The following is a 17,259-nucleotide window of genomic DNA, read 5'->3' on the forward strand; positions in this document are numbered from 1 at the left end:
ATATGAGCTATAGTGGCTGTGACCCTTCAGCCGCCGGCTCCCTCAGGACCTGCAGATGCATCTCATTAGGTCCCATGGACTTAGAATCATAGAATCACTAGGTTGGAAAAGACCTTAGAGATCATCCAGTCCAACCGTAGTTGGACAAGTCCAGTATGACTTGTGTACCTTCACATTCCTGAGGTGGTCTCAGACCTGCTCTTCTGCTGTGGGTGGTTCTTTGCTCTCCCAGTCCCTGCCCTTGCCTTCTGCGACTTGGGCGGTGTGGCTTGAGCGCTTGCCAGTGAAGACTGGGCAAAAAAGTCTTTGAATACCTCAGCCTTCTCAATATCCCAGGTAACCAGGTCTCCTGTTTCCTTTCAGAGGGGGCCCACTTTTTCCCTGTTCTTCTTTTTATCACCCGTGTACCTATAGAAGCCCTTCTTGTTGCCCTTGACATCCCTGGCCAGGTTTAAATCTGTCGGGGCTTTAGCTTTCCTAACCTGATCCCTGGCTGCTCAGACAATTTCTTTGTAATTCTCCCAGGCTCCCTATCCTTGTTCCACCCTCTGTGGACTGACTTTTTGTGTTTGGGTCTGTCCAGGAACTGCTTGTTTGTCCACACAGGTCCTCTGGTGGTTTTGCCTGGCTTCCTCTTTTTTGGGATGTATCGCTTCTGAGCTTGGAGGAGGCGATCCTTGGGTATTAAGCAGCTTTCTTGGGCCCCTCATTCCTCCGGAGCTTCATCCTTGGTACTCTACCAAGCAGATCCTTGGTCAAAGTCTACCCCTGTTGAAGTCCAGGGTAGTGAGCTTGCTGTGCACCCTCCTTGCTGCCTGAAGGATCTTGAACTCCACTTCATGGTCACTGCAGCCAAGGCTGCTTGGCATTCCCCACCAGCCCCCCATTGCTGGTGAGAACAGGTCCAGCATGGCACTCGTCCTTGGAGAAGAAAGCAGTCATCAACACGTTCCAGGAACCTCCTGGATTGCTTATGCCCTGCTGTGTTGTCCCTCCGAGGGGTGGTTCAAGTCCCCCATGAGGACCAGAGCTTGTGAGTGGGAGGCTGTTCCTATCTGTCTGTAGAGGGGTTCATGTTTCAGTCGTCTTGGTTGAGTGGCCGGTAGCAGAACCCCACTATAATGTCACATGTTTATAAAATACACCCTAAGTGTCACTTATTTATAAAATACATCAGGTGGGATTCATCTTAATTTTAAGAATACTTTATTAGATTACAGTAAACTCAGACCTTCCATATCATGACCAGGGCATCACTTTGTTATGCAGATGGTTTGCCGAAGCTTCCATCTGTCCAAATGACATGGGCAAGTTATTACTCCAGAAAGCTTCGTCTCTAAAACGGGGATGATGTTGACTCTGATTGCAGGGAACATTCAGAAGGGTTCCTTGAGCTTTGTACATCTGGTACCTTGATGTTCTTAGGGTCCTGAAGGTGCTACTGTACAACAAAACCATCTTCAGTCAGGATCCTTCAGAGTATTGCCTTGATGCCAAGGCTCTGCTCTGCTCTTGGTGTTTAGTGCTGCTTGCGCTCAACTGGAAACAAAAACCTTGTTGAGTCTGGCAAACTAAGACAGCTACTAATTTCTACTGCCTTATTTCTACAAAATGTCAACTTTCAATTATACTGCATGAATGCAGCTCCTTATTAAACTTTGAAATCTCTGGAATTAACATTTCTTATAGTCTTGCAGACTGCAGTCCAGACAACCTCGAATGTGAGAATCACCAGAGCAGCCTCCTCTGCAGCCAGACAGATGCTGAAAACAACATCTACTGCTGGTAAGCGAGGCTGTGAGTGTAGTCCTGCTCATGTAGCTCAAGCCTGATACGTGAGTATTTGAGAGAGTGCGCTGTAACGAGATATCATCTAGTACTGGATAAGTGAGCGCTGGAAACAGCATGTGTACCTTTACATGCTGCTCTTGCTCATTGTCAAATGATCTACTCAGCTCTGTTGTCTGTAGGATCTTGCTTGTATCTTGGCACTCTGTCGTGTGGAGATGTGTATCGGCTTGTTCTGAGCCGTCTTAGCACACTGCGTTCTGCTGTGTAACCATCTCCTTTGAACAGATAGACGGTATGTAAATCAAGCCAAATTGTCATGTAAGAAAGGGAACAAATACTGTATCGCTTGGACTCTCATCTGGAGCTCTATTGCAATGTTTAAATCAAGGTGTTGAAATGAACATTGGAGAGTTTCCCATAAAATCCATCAGTGTGGAGCATTAATAGCCATGCAGTAGTTGTAAACAGGAAGAACAAAACCAGAACTGGTAAAGATTTGCCAGTTAGGTTTATCACTGTTTAAGGACCTATGATTATGAAGTCTGTGATCAGGAAGAGAGATCTGGAAGCGATGAGAGCCTATGTTCTCCAGGTCAGGAATTTCTTTGTTTACTAGAATAGGGAGCTTAATGGTTACTGACGGGAAAATTTTAATATGTATTTTTATTCTTAGGAAATTCTGCAGAATGCTTTGCAGTAATTTGCAGATTTGCATAATCCCTTGTATTATGCATGTCAGGAGTTACCCCCTAGGCTGAAAGCACAGCTTTGATATTATCAGCTTCACTTCAAGAGAAATCGTATGCCATATAGAAATTAAAGATCTGAACTCAAATTCCTTTGACACTACCTCTTCAGCCTTTAAGGAAATGAGGTGGCTTTGGTTTTTGGCATGTGACAACATCTAAAGACTAATGACTCAAAGAATCTTTTCCTTTCCTGGTGATACATTTCTTAATAGGCTGTTAAATCCTAGGCCAGGTTTTCTTTTGAATGAACTGCTGTAACTATGTGTCTGCCCTCTAGTCACCTCCCGTTCAAAAAAACAAAAAGAGTCTCGCCCTGTCTCTAACCACTTGACTTTTATGGCAGTGTTTTGGTGAAATATTGTCTTATTCAGATGCCTTTTTGACCTTTGGGAGTTTCTATCACTCTAGGTAACCAGTCACAGAGAAAGACAGCAAATGCAGGGAAGCAGAAGAAAGAGGTCAAACCTGACATCATGGAGGTAGGTCATTTAATCTTGAAATGGAAAAGCAGTAAAACTGATGTAAGAGCTAATAACAGTGTAATTGTAGCTCAAATATACTTGTTTTCAAGCAAGTTCACTAATAAGCTAGATTTTTGGAATAAGCTGTATGTATATGTATAGCCATATTTTTAAAGTTAAGATTGAATGCATATGGATGACTATTACTAATCAAGATTTGGACAATTATTTAAATTAGAGATATGTCATGTGAAAACATCTCATGTCTGATGTTTTACCTTGTTAAAACCAGCAAAGCAGCCTTTTTTTTTAATGTAGTATTTGTAAAATTTGTGCAGTTCATTCCTTGCTGAAACATACTCTATATTTTTCATGTTAAGGTAATGATATGAGACTTCAGAAGCTAAGAAATAAATGTATTTTTAGGTTTTGAACCACACAAAAAGATAAAGCAGGAAATGTTATTCTCTGCTAGGTAGACGTAGTTTAAGGCAGTCACTGTGGTTCTCCATGTCACCACTACAGCAAAACTTTCCTACCTCTACAGAGAGACAGCAGTACATGAATGCATCGTAGCCCTCCAACCCAGCCTCCCAAACAATTTACGTATGCATTCGTACGAGAGCCATCGATTGGTCTTCATAGAATCATAGAATGGTTAGGGTGGGAAGGGACCTTAACGATCATCTAGTTCCAACCGCCCTGCCATGGGCAGGGACACTTTCCCCGAGCCCAGGTTGCTCAAAGCCACATCCAGCCTGGCCTTGAAGACATCCAGGGATGGGGCCTCCACAACATCTCTGGGCAACCTGTCCCAGTGCCTCCCCACCCTCTCTGTGAAGAATCTCTTCCTGATATCTAATCTAAACCTCCCTGATTTCAATTTGTCCCCATTACCCCTTGTCCTATCACTACAGGCTCTTGTAAAAAGTCCTCTCCCAGCCCCCTTGTAGCCCCCTTCAGATACTGGAAAGCTGCAATGAGGTCTCCTCGGAGCCTCCTCTTCTCCAGGCTGAACAAGCCCAGTTCTCGCAGCCTTTCGTCATAGGAGCGAGTGCTCCAGCCCTCTGATCATCTTCGTGGCCTCCTCTGGACTCGCTCCAAGTGGTCAATATCCTTCTGATATTGAGGGCTCCACAGCTGGACGCAGCACTCCAGGTGGGGTCTCACCAGAGCAGAGTACAGGGGCAGAATCCCCTCCCTCGCCCTGCTGGCCACACTTCTCTGGATCCAGCCCAGGATACGGTTGGCCTTCTGGGCTGCCAGCGCACACAGCCGGCTCATGTTCAGTTTTTCATCTTCTCCTTTGCCCTCCACCATCCCCTCTCACCTCGAACGCTTCCTCTCTCCGCTCCTATTTCCATACGGGAGCTGTGCTCTAGTGTTCTCTAGACCCACGCACACACGCTGACAGGAGGTCAGAGCCACTCAGACCTTCGCTTAGATAAGCACCTCTTCAGCGGCAGGGCTTGCTCTGTGCTGCTGGGTGGTAAGCTCTTGCTGTAACCTCGGTCACCTCGTTACAAGAAGGGTGTTACAAGTTGAATTCAAGGCTTATGTTCCAAGCCGGGCTATCTAAAGTCTCACAAGACTTTCAGTGTCTTGAAGGTGCGTGTTTTCTGGAAAAGAACAATCCTAAAAAGTTTTGGCAGATTTGAGCTATCAATAGCTCAATACTGGGGTCTCAGCAATGTGTTTGGTAATACTGTCTGGTCATTCGTCTCGTAAGAATGTGGTTTGACCTTACTGATTAACTTTTTCTCCTCTCTGAACGCCATTCTGCGGCCTTAACTGCACTTGTATTCTCCTTGTCTTGCCCTGCGTTCCTCAGCTATCAGCTTATTTTACCTTGTTCTTCAGTCTTTGGTTTGGACTATGTGTATAAACTGTAATTATTCAACAGGCCTAGTTGGATCTGGAGCCAGTAGTTCTGCTCTTGAGGAGCTTATCTCCTTAAAGCATTTTTTTCTAGCAGTTGGGAACAAGCGTTTGCTAATCTTAATTACTCCTTTGGTAGGTGGAGTGTTCTGCTACTGTAGCCCCTACAGTGGAGTGTTGCATTCCTCGCAGTGAAGTGCTCTGCCTGTTGCTAGAATGATTCCCAGGTGTCAAAACCAGTTGGGCTTCTTGGTAAATCCCGACTCCTGAAATCAGGGCTTCTGTACGTGTGTACTGTTGTAGGAAGTGACTTACTTGAAACTCTGTCCTTCCTGCTGGCTTTCAGACAGGGATGTTATAATTCAGCCCATGCCTGCAGTAAATAACTGATTGATTTAGTGACATAGCGTTCGCTTTGTCTGTTTGTCCCGTTATAGGTAATTCCTTCTCTACATGAAACGGGTAAAAATGCTCAACTGGACCCAGTGATGAAAGATTCTGCACCTGATTCTAAACATTCAGTGTCAGTAGAACTTCGACAGGGACAGACTTCAGCGGAAAAGAAAAATGCTTCTCCACCGGGGAGACCCAGAACACGCTCTTTTGCACCTCAAAACTTTGTGTTTCAGCCATTAAATGGATTAGCGACTTACAAAGTCACACCCATGAGTCCTTCTAGGGCAAACACGTTTTTGACACCTGGTGCCTTCTGGGATTTTTCAAACTCGCCAGTGTAAGATTCCTTCTTCTAATAAATCAAAATGCAAGGGAAACTCTCTGATGCCACAGTAGGCATCCTGTTTCTGGGGAGGGATTCCCTGTGTAACTCTGTGTTGTTGAAAACCGTATCGTTGCGGTTGATCCTGTTGCTTAACCAAAAGCAGACTTACTCCTAGAGCAAAGCAAACTCTATAATCTATAATCCTGTCTGCGCTTTAAAGTAAAGCAGCTCCATAGATCAGGGACTTGTGCCATATATATCCATGTGCGCATTTCTTAATTGGAATAGGAATTGCTCCCTCTCTCTCGTGTTGAATGTAACACAGCCTAGCAGGCGGGGTGAGTTTTGTGTATCTGGCCATATCTGATGTCAGTTTCTCAGTGTGTCCTAACTCTACGTGTGCTTTGTTGTTTCCAGTAATATATTTAAAACTTCCAACGAAACGAAGGCACAAGAACCAAATGTGAAAAGTCGAGTTTCATCTGCTGGTAAAGGTATTGGAGAACAGCAAATCTGTACGAGTTTGAAAGGAGAAAAAGGTATGAAGTCCCCGTTTAGTTTATTGTTCTAATGTTTTTATTTTTCACCACATTCTGAACAAATGCCTTTATTTTTCAGCAAGTGAAGCAGATGAGAAAACTTCCATCCGGAGCTCAAATGAAACCATTCCAATCTCTACAGATGTAACAGCGCTTGAAACGAGGTCAGATGATACAAGAGAGCAAGAGCGTGACGTGCCCTATTTCAGGTTTGTGTTAATTTGCTTCCCTTCCCTGTTGTCCTTTCAGAGGTCCTTAATGTGAGTAAGGAGACCCGGTGTAAAGATTAGTTTATGGTGGTTGGTGTCTCTGCAGTGACCTGGGTGGGCACACATTTTTGTCATTAGTGACAGTAAAGAATATAAAACGCTGGAGAGCAGCACCTTGTCCTACGCAGCGCAAGCTTGCAAGCACTAGAGAAGAAACTGCACCTCAGCCAGTCAGCGAGCTGAAACACCCCATTATAGAAAACAGACTGCAGCATCTCTGAAAGCAAGAGGATAATCGTTAACAGTCACAAGCAGTGACAGCAGTCAGAATATTCTCCAAAAACTTATTTGTTTCACTCTCCCTTTACTTTTAGAAATATTCTTCGCTCTGAGACGGAGAAGCTGATGTCTCAGTGCCACCAGTGGGATGGAAAGTTTGAGCTGGACATTCCAGACGATGGTAAGACTGAACTGTAATTGGCACTAGAGGGGGTGTTACAGTAACTGAAGGGGACAAAGGGAAGTACATGTATCTGAATATGTGTGCCAAACAGCTCAGTCTACAGCACTTAGTAACACTTGTATTAGAGTTGAGAGTTGTGTCTGTCTCAAGACAAAAAGGTGTGCTTTATCTCCTAATAGTAGTTTAAAACTTGTAGTTTTACTGAGGTGAGTACTTGATAGTGGTTGACACTAAAGTGGACAAAGTGCATATCAAAATAGTTTTTCTGTTGTTGGTTTTAGGTGTATTTACATGTATGAACTTTAACCAAGCTGATATGTTTTAACATAATTAGTTTTTAACACAGAATCAGTGCCCTTATCTGGGAAAATGAAGGTGACTCATCAATGCTTATCTGTAAGACTTAGAGATAGTAATGTTTTCTGAAAGAAGCCAGTTTACAGCAGTTCAATGGAGCTCCTTCTGAATTGTACTGCGGGACTGCCATAGCTGAAGCTAGTTCAAACCATAAACAGATTCCAGACTCTTGAAATACTTATTTAAATCAATCGTGAAATGATGGATTATTCAAAGATGTACTTCGTTTATTGTTTTCTTGTTGCTACCAGCTAAAGATCTTATTCGCACCACAATTGGTCAGACAAGACTGCTCATAGCAGAAAGGTTTAAACAGTTTGAAGGACTGGTGGATAACTGTGAATTCAAACGCGGTGAGAAAGAAACAACGTGTTCAGACTTAGATGGGTTTTGGGACATGGTTAATTTTCAGGTATGTACTTGTGGGTTAACCTACTAGAATAAAGTTGATGGGGTTAATTACAAACAACGGATTGAAAGTATTATTTTGGGTTTGAATATTCAAATTCTGATTTTTTTTTTAAATATAAAAAAATGCAGGTCCTTGCTTAACACTTTCTGATAGTGAATAGTACCATTTGGTGTACTACAACTTAGAATTTGGGGAGCTGTTCATCTGTTGAGTCTTGTTTTGTTCTGGAATGAAGTTGTGTAGCCAAGTGTTATTCTGGTTAGGAGTGAGGATACAGTCACAGCATCTACCTGGACCAAAAGCTGAGAGCTTTTGGAAAATTCCGAGGGCTCCCCTGAAAAGTAAGGGTTCCATGCTTCCATCTGAGAATAATGCAGGAACTACAGTAACCTTCTTTAGGGGTGAGCTTAGGGAGTAGAAAGCCTTCCTCTCTCTTGCTCTGTTGATGCTTCTGTTGGTTTCAGAATGGAATATAATATTCTAAATTATCAAAATGGCTCTTGACAGTATTGTAAATCAGCCTTCGACGAAGGGACTTGTAACGAGTTAAATGGAAAGGTGGGTTTGTTGTTAAGGTCCTAGCTGTAGGTCTTTAATTCCCCCTAGAAAGCCTAAGGGTTTGACCTACATCAGAGAGATTTGAGAGGAACTTTGCTAGAACCAGTAACTTGAAAACCAGGGTTTACCTATGCTTATGATGTGTCTGGGAGCAGCTCAAGTTTCTCCTGGGCGTCCCCACCTTTTCCCTTAGATAAACTTGGAGTAGCAGAATTGCTGACTCTGTCCGTTTGTGCATTCTTTCTTGGTTTGTGTTCTCTGAGATTCAGGGAGGATGTAAAGGACTTGTCACTTTAGTGACTGCTCTGCTGTACATGAATAAGCCTTGTATGGCCTCACCAGCAAAAGAGGCAAGTGTCTCTGTTACAAAGCTGAAGGAGAACAAAGCTGTTGCATTGAGTATCATGGAATCACAGAGTTGTTTTGGTTAGAAAAGACCTTTAAGACCATCAAGTCAACCGTTAACCGAGCACTGCCAATCCCAGCACTGACCCATGTCCCTGAGCACCACATCCACACGGCTCTGAAACCCCTCCCGGGATGGTGACTCCACCACCTCCCTGGGCAGCCCTTTCCAGTGCCTGACAACCCCTTCTGGGAAGGAATATTCCCTAATATCCAATCTAAACCTCCCCTGGCACAACTTGAGGCCGTTTCCTCTTGTCCTGTCATTTGGGAGAAAAGACCAACCCCCCTCTCTGCACCCTCCTGTCAGGGAGCTGTAGGGATCAGTAAGGTCCACCCTGAGCCTCCTCTTCTCCAGGCTGACCCCCCCCAGCTCCCTCAGCCGCTCCTCACAGGAATTGTGCTCCAGCCCCTTCCCCAGCTCCGTTCCCTTCTCTGGACACACTCCAGCCCCTCAGGGTCTGTCTGAGCCAGGGAGCAGGTAATGCTGCAGAGCTGGTTTGTCCCCACAAGCACAGGCTGCATCAGGAAGCTGTTCAGGCCACAATTTAAAAGAGCAAACAAGCTTCCTGACGTCTTTCCTACACGATGGAAGACTCGTGCTTGTTCAGATAAAGACTATTGCACAATGTGTTCTTTTGCATTCCTGAAGTGCAACCGTTGTCAGAAGTGCTTAAGTTCAGTATGAGAACAAGCTGTAAACCAGCTCCTTCATTTTAGATGTTTGAACTTACTGAATAATTCTGTACTTGCCTGACTAACCTTTAAACTACAGAAATTGTACCAGTCTCCTCATCTAGTCTTGCAGCTTGTGTACGTCAGCGTAACCTTCATCAGGTCAACTGTGTGCAAATGTGTTAAACATGGGTTGAAGTACCCAACGGCATGACTAGGCTTAAATTTGTCACTGATTTTACGAAACACTCTTCTGAGTTTTGCAAATTAACCTGGACTTTTCTGGAATTTCCAATAGATAGAAGACGTGAATAAAAAATTTGATAATCTGAAGAAGCTCCAAGACAACAACTGGCAACCAGTTGATGTTCCAAGCAAAGCAGTTATCAAGGTATGAATAACCCCAAAAGCATGTCTCTGAAGGTGCAGCAGTGTGAGATATTTCAAATAACTCGTAAGCTACTATTGCCAAAATTAATATTCTTCTTAAACAGAAGCTCCTTCTAAAGCCCTACTCATCTGGCTTCTTTAGATGTTGATGTTTAAAAAAAACTCGGTGAAATTCCTCCCTTGCTCCCGCGTGTGCTTGTATTAGCTCATTTGTAAAGTTAGTTGCCTCTTGGCTCGGAAGATTAGAACTCAGGATTAAGAGAAGATTAGAACTAAGAATTAATGACGACTCACTTGGAGTCATTGGACTCTTTGCTAGTAGGGCAAGTCATAGAATCCCAGAATGGTTTGGGTTGGAAGGGAGCTTAAAGCCCATCCAGTTCCAAACCCCCTGCCACGGGCAGGGACACCTTCCACTAGACCAGGTTGCTCCAAGCCTCAGCCAGCCTGGCCTTGGACACTTCCAGGGATGGGGCATCCACAACATCTCTGGGCAACTTATTCCAGTTCCTCCCCACCCTCTCTGGGAAGAATTTCTTCCTGATATCTAATTTAAACCTCCCCACTTTCAATTTAACCCCTTTCCCCCTTGTCCTGTCACTACAGGCCCGTGTAAAAAGTCCCCCTCAGCTTCCTTGTAGCCCCTTCAGGTACTGGAAGGTGCTATAAGGTCTCCCCAGAGCCTTCTCTTCTCCAGGCTGAACACCCCAACTCCCCCAGCCTGTCCCCATGGCAGAGGGGCTCCAACCCTCTGAGCATCTTCGTGGCCTCCTCTGGACTCGCTCCAACTGGTCCATATCCTTCTGATGTTGAGTGCTCCATGGTCTGTTAAATTTAGAATAGAAATTCACCCTTCAGAGCTAGAAAGAACGCTTTCTCTGGCCAGTGGTGTTGGCACTGACATAATGGAAAAGGAAACTACATGGGAATTTGGCAGTGACTGACAGTTTTGAGCTGTGAGCGCTAAATCATAGCGGTGTCCCGTTAATACAGTACCACAGGTAGCGTTATACTGATTCTCTAAGCACAGATGGTTCTGACAGCATCCAAAATTATTTTATAGTAAGCAGTAACTTTGCTGTAATGTCAGATATTTTAGCTACTCTTTGGTTTGGAATACATAATTGCTTCTAATGACTGACCACCAAGTCATTCTCACATTGCCTAATCTCCATCCAGTTCCTCGAGACTGTTTAACTAATCCCAAAAATCGATAGGAGGTTGGTAAGAAGCTTCAGGTACAGTAAACCAGAGGGAATGTAGCTGCCCCTGAACGTCAGAACCTTACAGATGGTCCATGACAAAACTTCCTTTGAAAAACTGAATGCCAGGAGAGACTTCACGGCCTGACGGATGTCTGTCCTGCTGTCACCTTATCTCCCTGCCACTAGGAGTCCCTCTATCCCATCGTTTTCAGGAATATTGACTGGAAGTGTTAGAAAATAGTTGTCCTGAGTATTTCTGAACTGCAGAATCAGTACGAAAAATCCTTCATGTTGTCATCACCTGAATAGCTGCCCAATCCAAGACATTCTGGAGATGAACGGAGACCTTGGCTCCACTCTCTTGCCTGTCACTGTGTGTGGCTGGCAGCTGGGTGGATGTTCATGTGCAATAGCTTCTACCCGAAACTTCTCAATGTGACCGAGACTTTCTTACCATTTCAGAAAAAGGCTATTCCAAATGGCGCATCTAAACCAAAACTGGGAGCAGCTGGAAGAACTGCTGCCCGAAACCAGCTTGCTGCTATAAAAGCAGCCATGAGGGAAAAAATGAAGAATGCTGGATCTGCTGGTTGTACACATCAGGGGAAGCTACCAGAAGTAGAAACAGTGGTTTTTGAAGCAGGATTTTTTAGAATCGAAAGCCCTGTGAAAACTTTTCCAGGTGAGTGGTGCTTAATCATGATTTCTATAACCTGAAAGTACTGAAGAGAGTTTTGCCTGTCTCAGTGGGGAGAGGAATTATGCTGTTTATACTGGATACAACTCCAGTACTGGACACAATATTTCAACTAGTGTTTAATTATATCAGGGATCCAAAGTAAACTGTTCTACGTGCATGTGCTGAAATCTCAACATGAAATCTCTGCTTATCAGGGAGGCAAGAGCAGCTGGTTCCTGGATTTTTCAGCATGTGTTTAACAATGAAGTGTTAATCTGGGTGTTCCCACAGTTAGCTGACGAACCTGTTCATCAGAGTCGATGCAGGTTGATGTCCTCTACTTGTAAGTCAGGAACTGGGGTTTTTTGGAACTAGATCTCTTGCAGTGCTGTCTTCCAAGATGCAAATAAAGTATGCCTGTCACCTGTATGCGTGTTCAACAAGTTTGTAACGTAATTCCTGTCTGCTATAAAAGCTGTTTAATAGGATTTTTTGAGCAGGTGCTCAAAACACAATTTTCTGTATCTATCTTGTTGCAATCCACGTGAAGCCAGTGTTTTCAGTAATCCTTGACTCTGGGAGCTGTCCTGCTTCCCTCCCATTTCTAGCTCGCAAATTGACTTTGAATTTTGCAGTTTATTTTTTTTGTGTATGTCTCTCCTCATCACAAGACTAGCAAGCTTTTCATAGGCCTCTGCTGAGTAGAGGAGACCTTCTGCAAAGCTTTGAGCAACACCGGGTGTGAGCAAGCTCTACAAGCAAATCTGTTGAAGAATGAGTTCTGAATCTGTGTCTCTTTCATTCTATTTAAATTATCTAGTGTGAAAGATGGAAATCAATGACAGCTTCTAATAAGAACAGCAAGTTTCATTATTTCAGGTTCTTTGCAAAGGGATAGTCATTATTAAATTGCTTAGCTGGAGTTTTGTACCTTACTGACCTACTCATCACCTTTTTTTAATTTCTCCTTGCAGTTTTATATAAGATTTCAATGAAATATTTGTGGAGGACAACTCAGCAAGCAGAAAATCAGAGTATTGCTAGCTAGAATCCAAACAAACAGTTAATTTCATCTTATAATGAGACAATAAACACACTTTTTCAGGCTTGCTGTCACAGACACCTCGCAGATCTTCCCAGCGGACTTTGGAAAAGCTGGCGACTCCAAGATCATCCAGTAGAGCTTTGCTTCAGAGCTTTCCTTCGCGTCCTCGCAATCCTGAGGATGCACCTGCGAAACAAACACCACCAGTGCTCGAAGGCTCCCACTCAGCAGAGAATTTGAAAATGCACCAAGTTCTCACTGGAAGAACTCCCCCGCTGGAAAAACTCCCTGGTGGCTTCCGGGACCAAAGGTAGATGTGTTCAGGCAGCTTTTAATTAACTGTGTACAAATAACTTCAGTGTCTTAACTGAAAGAATTAATATTAACATTACCTTCTGGCAGCGATAAAGATTGCAAAGTCCTTGTGTCTTTTCCTTCCCTCGAGCAAATATGAAGAGCTTTGCCCAAATGTAATTTTACCGCTGGGGCAGAAGTTTAGGGTTTTTTTTTCCCAAAAAATCCAATATAGCTGACTGGTGCCAAGCAAGTGTAACTGCCAAGCAAATTGTAAGATCAGTTGTTAAGTTAGAGATGATTGAAGGTGGTTTCATGAAGATAATTGAGAAGAATGAAAACCTTTTGGTTTCTCCCTTAGCATTTCCAAAGTGGCAGAGGAACACTGTCCTGTTGCTGGCACAGCAGAGGGAACCAAGGTAAGTCGTGCATAATTAATGCATGTGCTTTAAATATTCCATTATTATCAGCAATTAAAAAAAAATTAGCCCAAAACAGAGTATTTTTTATTCATATCCTTATGAGAATATCTTCTGTATCCCTCAGGCCAGTGCTTTTTCCTTCTCAGTATGGACATAGATAGGGACTGCAGCAATTTGGGGACCTTGTCCAGCTCTTTGGGAGCTCTGTTGGAGGTCCCGTTGGCTGCTGTGTGATGACACTTGTCACTTGGGTGAGCAACGTTCCTTGAAGCCCACCACCTGTTTCCTGGTGTGGATTTTTTTTAAATGCTTTTGCATTTGAGGGCCACGACTAAAAGCCACGGCAGTATTTAGCAGTGTCCTCGTGCTGCTGCAGCAGAGCGTTGCGCTGTTACGCTCTTTAAAGGTACAGCAAGACCTTTACTAGTTAGGTGTTACTAATACTTGTATCGGAGTTCAGAAATCCGCGCCCTGCAGTGTCTGAGGACTTGGTGACATGCCTATGTTTGAGTAGCCTTAAAAACCCAGGAATGCTGTCTCCATGGTTTAGATGATACTGGGCTACTCACCCTGTGAAAGCTGGTGCTTTGCAGTTAATCATCATTTAGTACCTTCCAATGGAAATGGAGTATTTTAATTTTGTTACTGCTTGGATCTGTGCATGATTACAGCAGTTGCTTCTTCCCCATATATATTAAAAAATAAGAATCTTGTGCCTTTTACCTCATCATTTCATTGTCAAATGAGAAATCACTTGTTGGTGATGTCGCTCCCTGGGGAAAAGTGTGGCAACCTTTACCTTTCAGTGTTGCTGGTAGGGTTTTCTTGAGGCGAAGTCTCATTAGAGAATATCCTCAGAATGTTTTTGGCACTTGAAGTTCACAATCTTCTTTGGCGTGGAAGCACTTCCCCTGGACTCACTGAGAGATTATCGAGCTTACAAGGGTGTTTGGGAAACACCTGACGTGCGGTGGATGACGGCGTTAAGCTGCCAGCCTTGTCCTGGCTGTGCTCGGGGTGGAGTCTGGAGTTAAAGCCCTGTCTCGCTCCTGAATTATGTGTAAAACCTGCAGATGAGGTCTATGGGCTTGGTTTGACAGAACAGGGACATGCTGGTTTCTGCAAACTCACGTCCCTCGAATGCCCTGGCTGCCTTTTCACCTTTGCTTTCTGCACCGAAAGCTGACAAACTCCCTCGTATTGCAGACAAAAGAGAAAATAAGGAAGCTTCCAAGTGCCATGGGGGTGCTGCCTCCTGTCCCTCTGACTTGGCTGGCGCCATCCTTTTGGCTCTCTGGGAAGCAGATAGAGCTACCGCAGACAGCCTCTCGGAGGGCAAGGAACAGTTAAAATGCCTCTTTTTCAGGTGCTGGAAAACTCGAGCAGTGAGTTAAAAGTAACGGATGGCATGGAAGAGGTGGAACTGTCTGCTGCAGAGCAAGGACAAGACGTTGTCATGCGCAGTCCGGAGAAGGAGACCTGCACAGAGAGAACCAAATCTGGAGAACCAAAACCCCATCCAACGGGTGCGTATCCGAAACCGGCTTCGTGCAGGCTGTGTGGCATCGCTGGGGCCTTGTGATTAGTTGGAATACCCCTCTGTGAAGCCACCGGCAGCGCAGCCAGGTTAATCTGTGCATGCTGTTAGCAGAACCTCCTCTGGCTAGCCCGACTTACGCACGTGTCGCACCTGAGCAAACAGGTTTTCCTGCGTCGTTTCCGTGCGATACCTGAAGGAGGAAGCTAAAAGGCTTGAAGTAGAAGCAAGCACAGAGCTCAGGGTTGGGATTTTCCAGTAAACACAGAAGGCAATACCGTGTTTCCAGCTTTGGCAGCATCAGACTAACTTTTTTTTTTTTAAAAAAATGAAATATTCTTATTTTTCAGATATGTCATGTAGTGATTTGACACCCATCGGCAGAAATCCTTTTGATATCGTAAGTGGACCTTCAGGTTTATTTTGCTATGGCGATCCGCGGGTTGCAGTGCCGTTAACCTTTCCTACGGAATCGGTTAGTGTGCCAAGTGAACTAAACTCTGCAAGGTGTTAGCGAGCCAATTCGTATAGCTAACTACAAGGCACGATTCCTGTCTCCCTGCTCGGGCTCACAGTGTTGTTTCTTATGGTACACGATGAGTGTGGGATGAATCAAGACATTTGTAACAGAACAATGTCCGATTCTTATCGGATTGATCCTTTAAATCATATTTCTTTGTAAATATTTACTTAACGTAACGAAGGGCCTGGCCTTTTCCTTCCATTTTCTTCTTGGTGCCCATGGTAGTGAGTGAGAGGTGAGGGAATTGCATCTCCTGTCCAGCTGTGGAGCCCTCAACATCAGAGGGATATAGCCCGGTTGGAGTGAGTCCAGAGGAGGCCCCGGAGATGCTCCGAGGGCTGGAGCCCCTCTGCCATGGGGACAGGCTGGGAGAGTTGGGGGGGTTCAGCCTGGAGAAGAGGAGGCTCCGGGGAGCCCTTATAGCACCTTCCAGTGCCTGAAGGGGCTACAAGGATGCTGGGGGGGACTTTTTACAAGGGCCTGTAGTGACAGGACAAGGGGTAACGGGTTTAAATGGAAAGTGGGGAGGGGGGTTTAGGTTAGATATCAGGAAGAAATTCTTCCTGGAGAGGGTGGTGAGGCACTGGGACAGGTTGCCCAGAGAAGCTGTGGATGCCCCATCCCTGGAAGTGTCCAAGGCCAGGCTGGATGAGGCTTGGAGCAACCTGGTCCTAGTGCAAGGTGTCCCTGCCCATGGCAGGGGGGTTGGAACTAGATGATCTTTAAGGTCCCTTCCAACCCAAACCATTCCACGATTACCTGACAAAAGCATTTTCTGCTGGTCTGTCCTGCGACGTTGAAGTGGCCTCTGAAGTCGGCAGGCACCTGATGCACAGAAGCAGTTGCCTGACAGTAATTAGTTGTCCTGGTGTTTATACAGATGTCACTAGAGAAAGGGGAATTCACTGGTGGCTTATTGCATGTGTCATTTTGCTGGGCAGATCATTGTTCCTCACTTCTCTCCCTGGTTTCTCCCGCAGCTGGGGCTGGATGCTGAGCTTCCCATCACTCCAGTCAAGAGTCAAGCCCAGAAGTTGGCAGCAGCTGAAGCCTTCAGTGACCTTATTGTGTTTTCTCCCTTTTCTCCCTCGGGGGAAAAATGAAAAGTGACTTGAAATTCAAAATGTATAAATTATATTAACCAAAAAAGACCCCAGTGCCGCAAAGGATATCTGGAATAGACCCTTGAACTGTCCCCTGAGCAGAGAAATACCGTGAGTAGTTTGTAGTGGAACGTATTAAAACCTTCTGTAACGTTTTATGGGGTGGGCATTGTGCAGTCTGTGGGTACCGCTGGGTGTTGGCAGCGGGATGGTTGCTGGGGATACCCGCTGTGTCCAGCCATGGCACAGTCTGGCTGCAACCTGAAACGCTTTTATTCTTTGCATAATTTCCTGTTAGTCTCTGTCTACTTTATTCATCTTGAAGCTTTTCTGCCCTGACCTTACTTACTTCATAATTATTAGTCTAAGATGCCCGTTTCTGGTGCAAGGGCACTTTCTGGGGGTAAAAACTCAGCCCCGTCCCCCGAAGCACCGTTCCACCCTCCGCCGGGAGGGAACTGTCGCGCCCTGGGGCTCCGGTAAGCTGTGCAGTAACCCCTCTGCCCCGTCAGCAGCTGGGACAGGGTGTGACGCCTGCGCTGCTTTGCTGCGGGAGCCTTTCCCCTGTTCAACCACCGCTTGCTTTGTCGTCATAGAAACAGTCTCAGAACAAGGGTTTGGAGGTCAGACAGTATCTTTTCCTGGCAATGTATTAAAAGAGGCATCAATTATTATTTCCTTTAAGGACACACTTATTGAGTATTTTAAGGACTCCCCAGCCCATCCCTATTCTCTCTTTATGTGAAAACCTTTTAACCTCTTTCTCCGAACACGTTAACCTCAGCCTCTTCTCGCAGCTTGTTCCTCTTGCGTTCTTTTATCCGGGCCGTAGCAGCGTGCCAC

The 17,259-nt window shown here is 44.9% G+C and overlaps 1 protein-coding gene across 1 annotated transcript in view; it reads left to right on the forward strand.

Annotated features, from left to right (window-relative positions):
* The window catches only part of DLGAP5 (discs, large (Drosophila) homolog-associated protein 5), a 23,116-nt gene extending 6,700 nt beyond the window's left edge, over positions 1-16,416 (forward strand). The window contains exons 5-18 of the mRNA XM_010156944.1: positions 1,690-1,785; positions 2,949-3,019; positions 5,317-5,612; positions 6,018-6,139; positions 6,219-6,348; positions 6,723-6,808; positions 7,420-7,580; positions 9,517-9,609; positions 11,276-11,495; positions 12,598-12,847; positions 13,193-13,250; positions 14,620-14,779; positions 15,141-15,190; positions 16,294-16,416. Of these exons, the coding sequence (XP_010155246.1) occupies positions 1,690-1,785; positions 2,949-3,019; positions 5,317-5,612; positions 6,018-6,139; positions 6,219-6,348; positions 6,723-6,808; positions 7,420-7,580; positions 9,517-9,609; positions 11,276-11,495; positions 12,598-12,847; positions 13,193-13,250; positions 14,620-14,779; positions 15,141-15,190; positions 16,294-16,416 (1,916 nt within the window). The remainder of the gene's footprint in view (positions 1-1,689; positions 1,786-2,948; positions 3,020-5,316; positions 5,613-6,017; positions 6,140-6,218; positions 6,349-6,722; positions 6,809-7,419; positions 7,581-9,516; positions 9,610-11,275; positions 11,496-12,597; positions 12,848-13,192; positions 13,251-14,619; positions 14,780-15,140; positions 15,191-16,293) is intronic.
* Positions 16,417-17,259: the final 843 nt, after the last annotated feature.

This window comes from Eurypyga helias, unplaced genomic scaffold, assembly GCF_000690775.1.
Source record: "Eurypyga helias isolate BGI_N326 unplaced genomic scaffold, ASM69077v1 scaffold2648, whole genome shotgun sequence".
NCBI lineage: Eukaryota > Metazoa > Chordata > Aves > Eurypygiformes > Eurypygidae > Eurypyga > Eurypyga helias.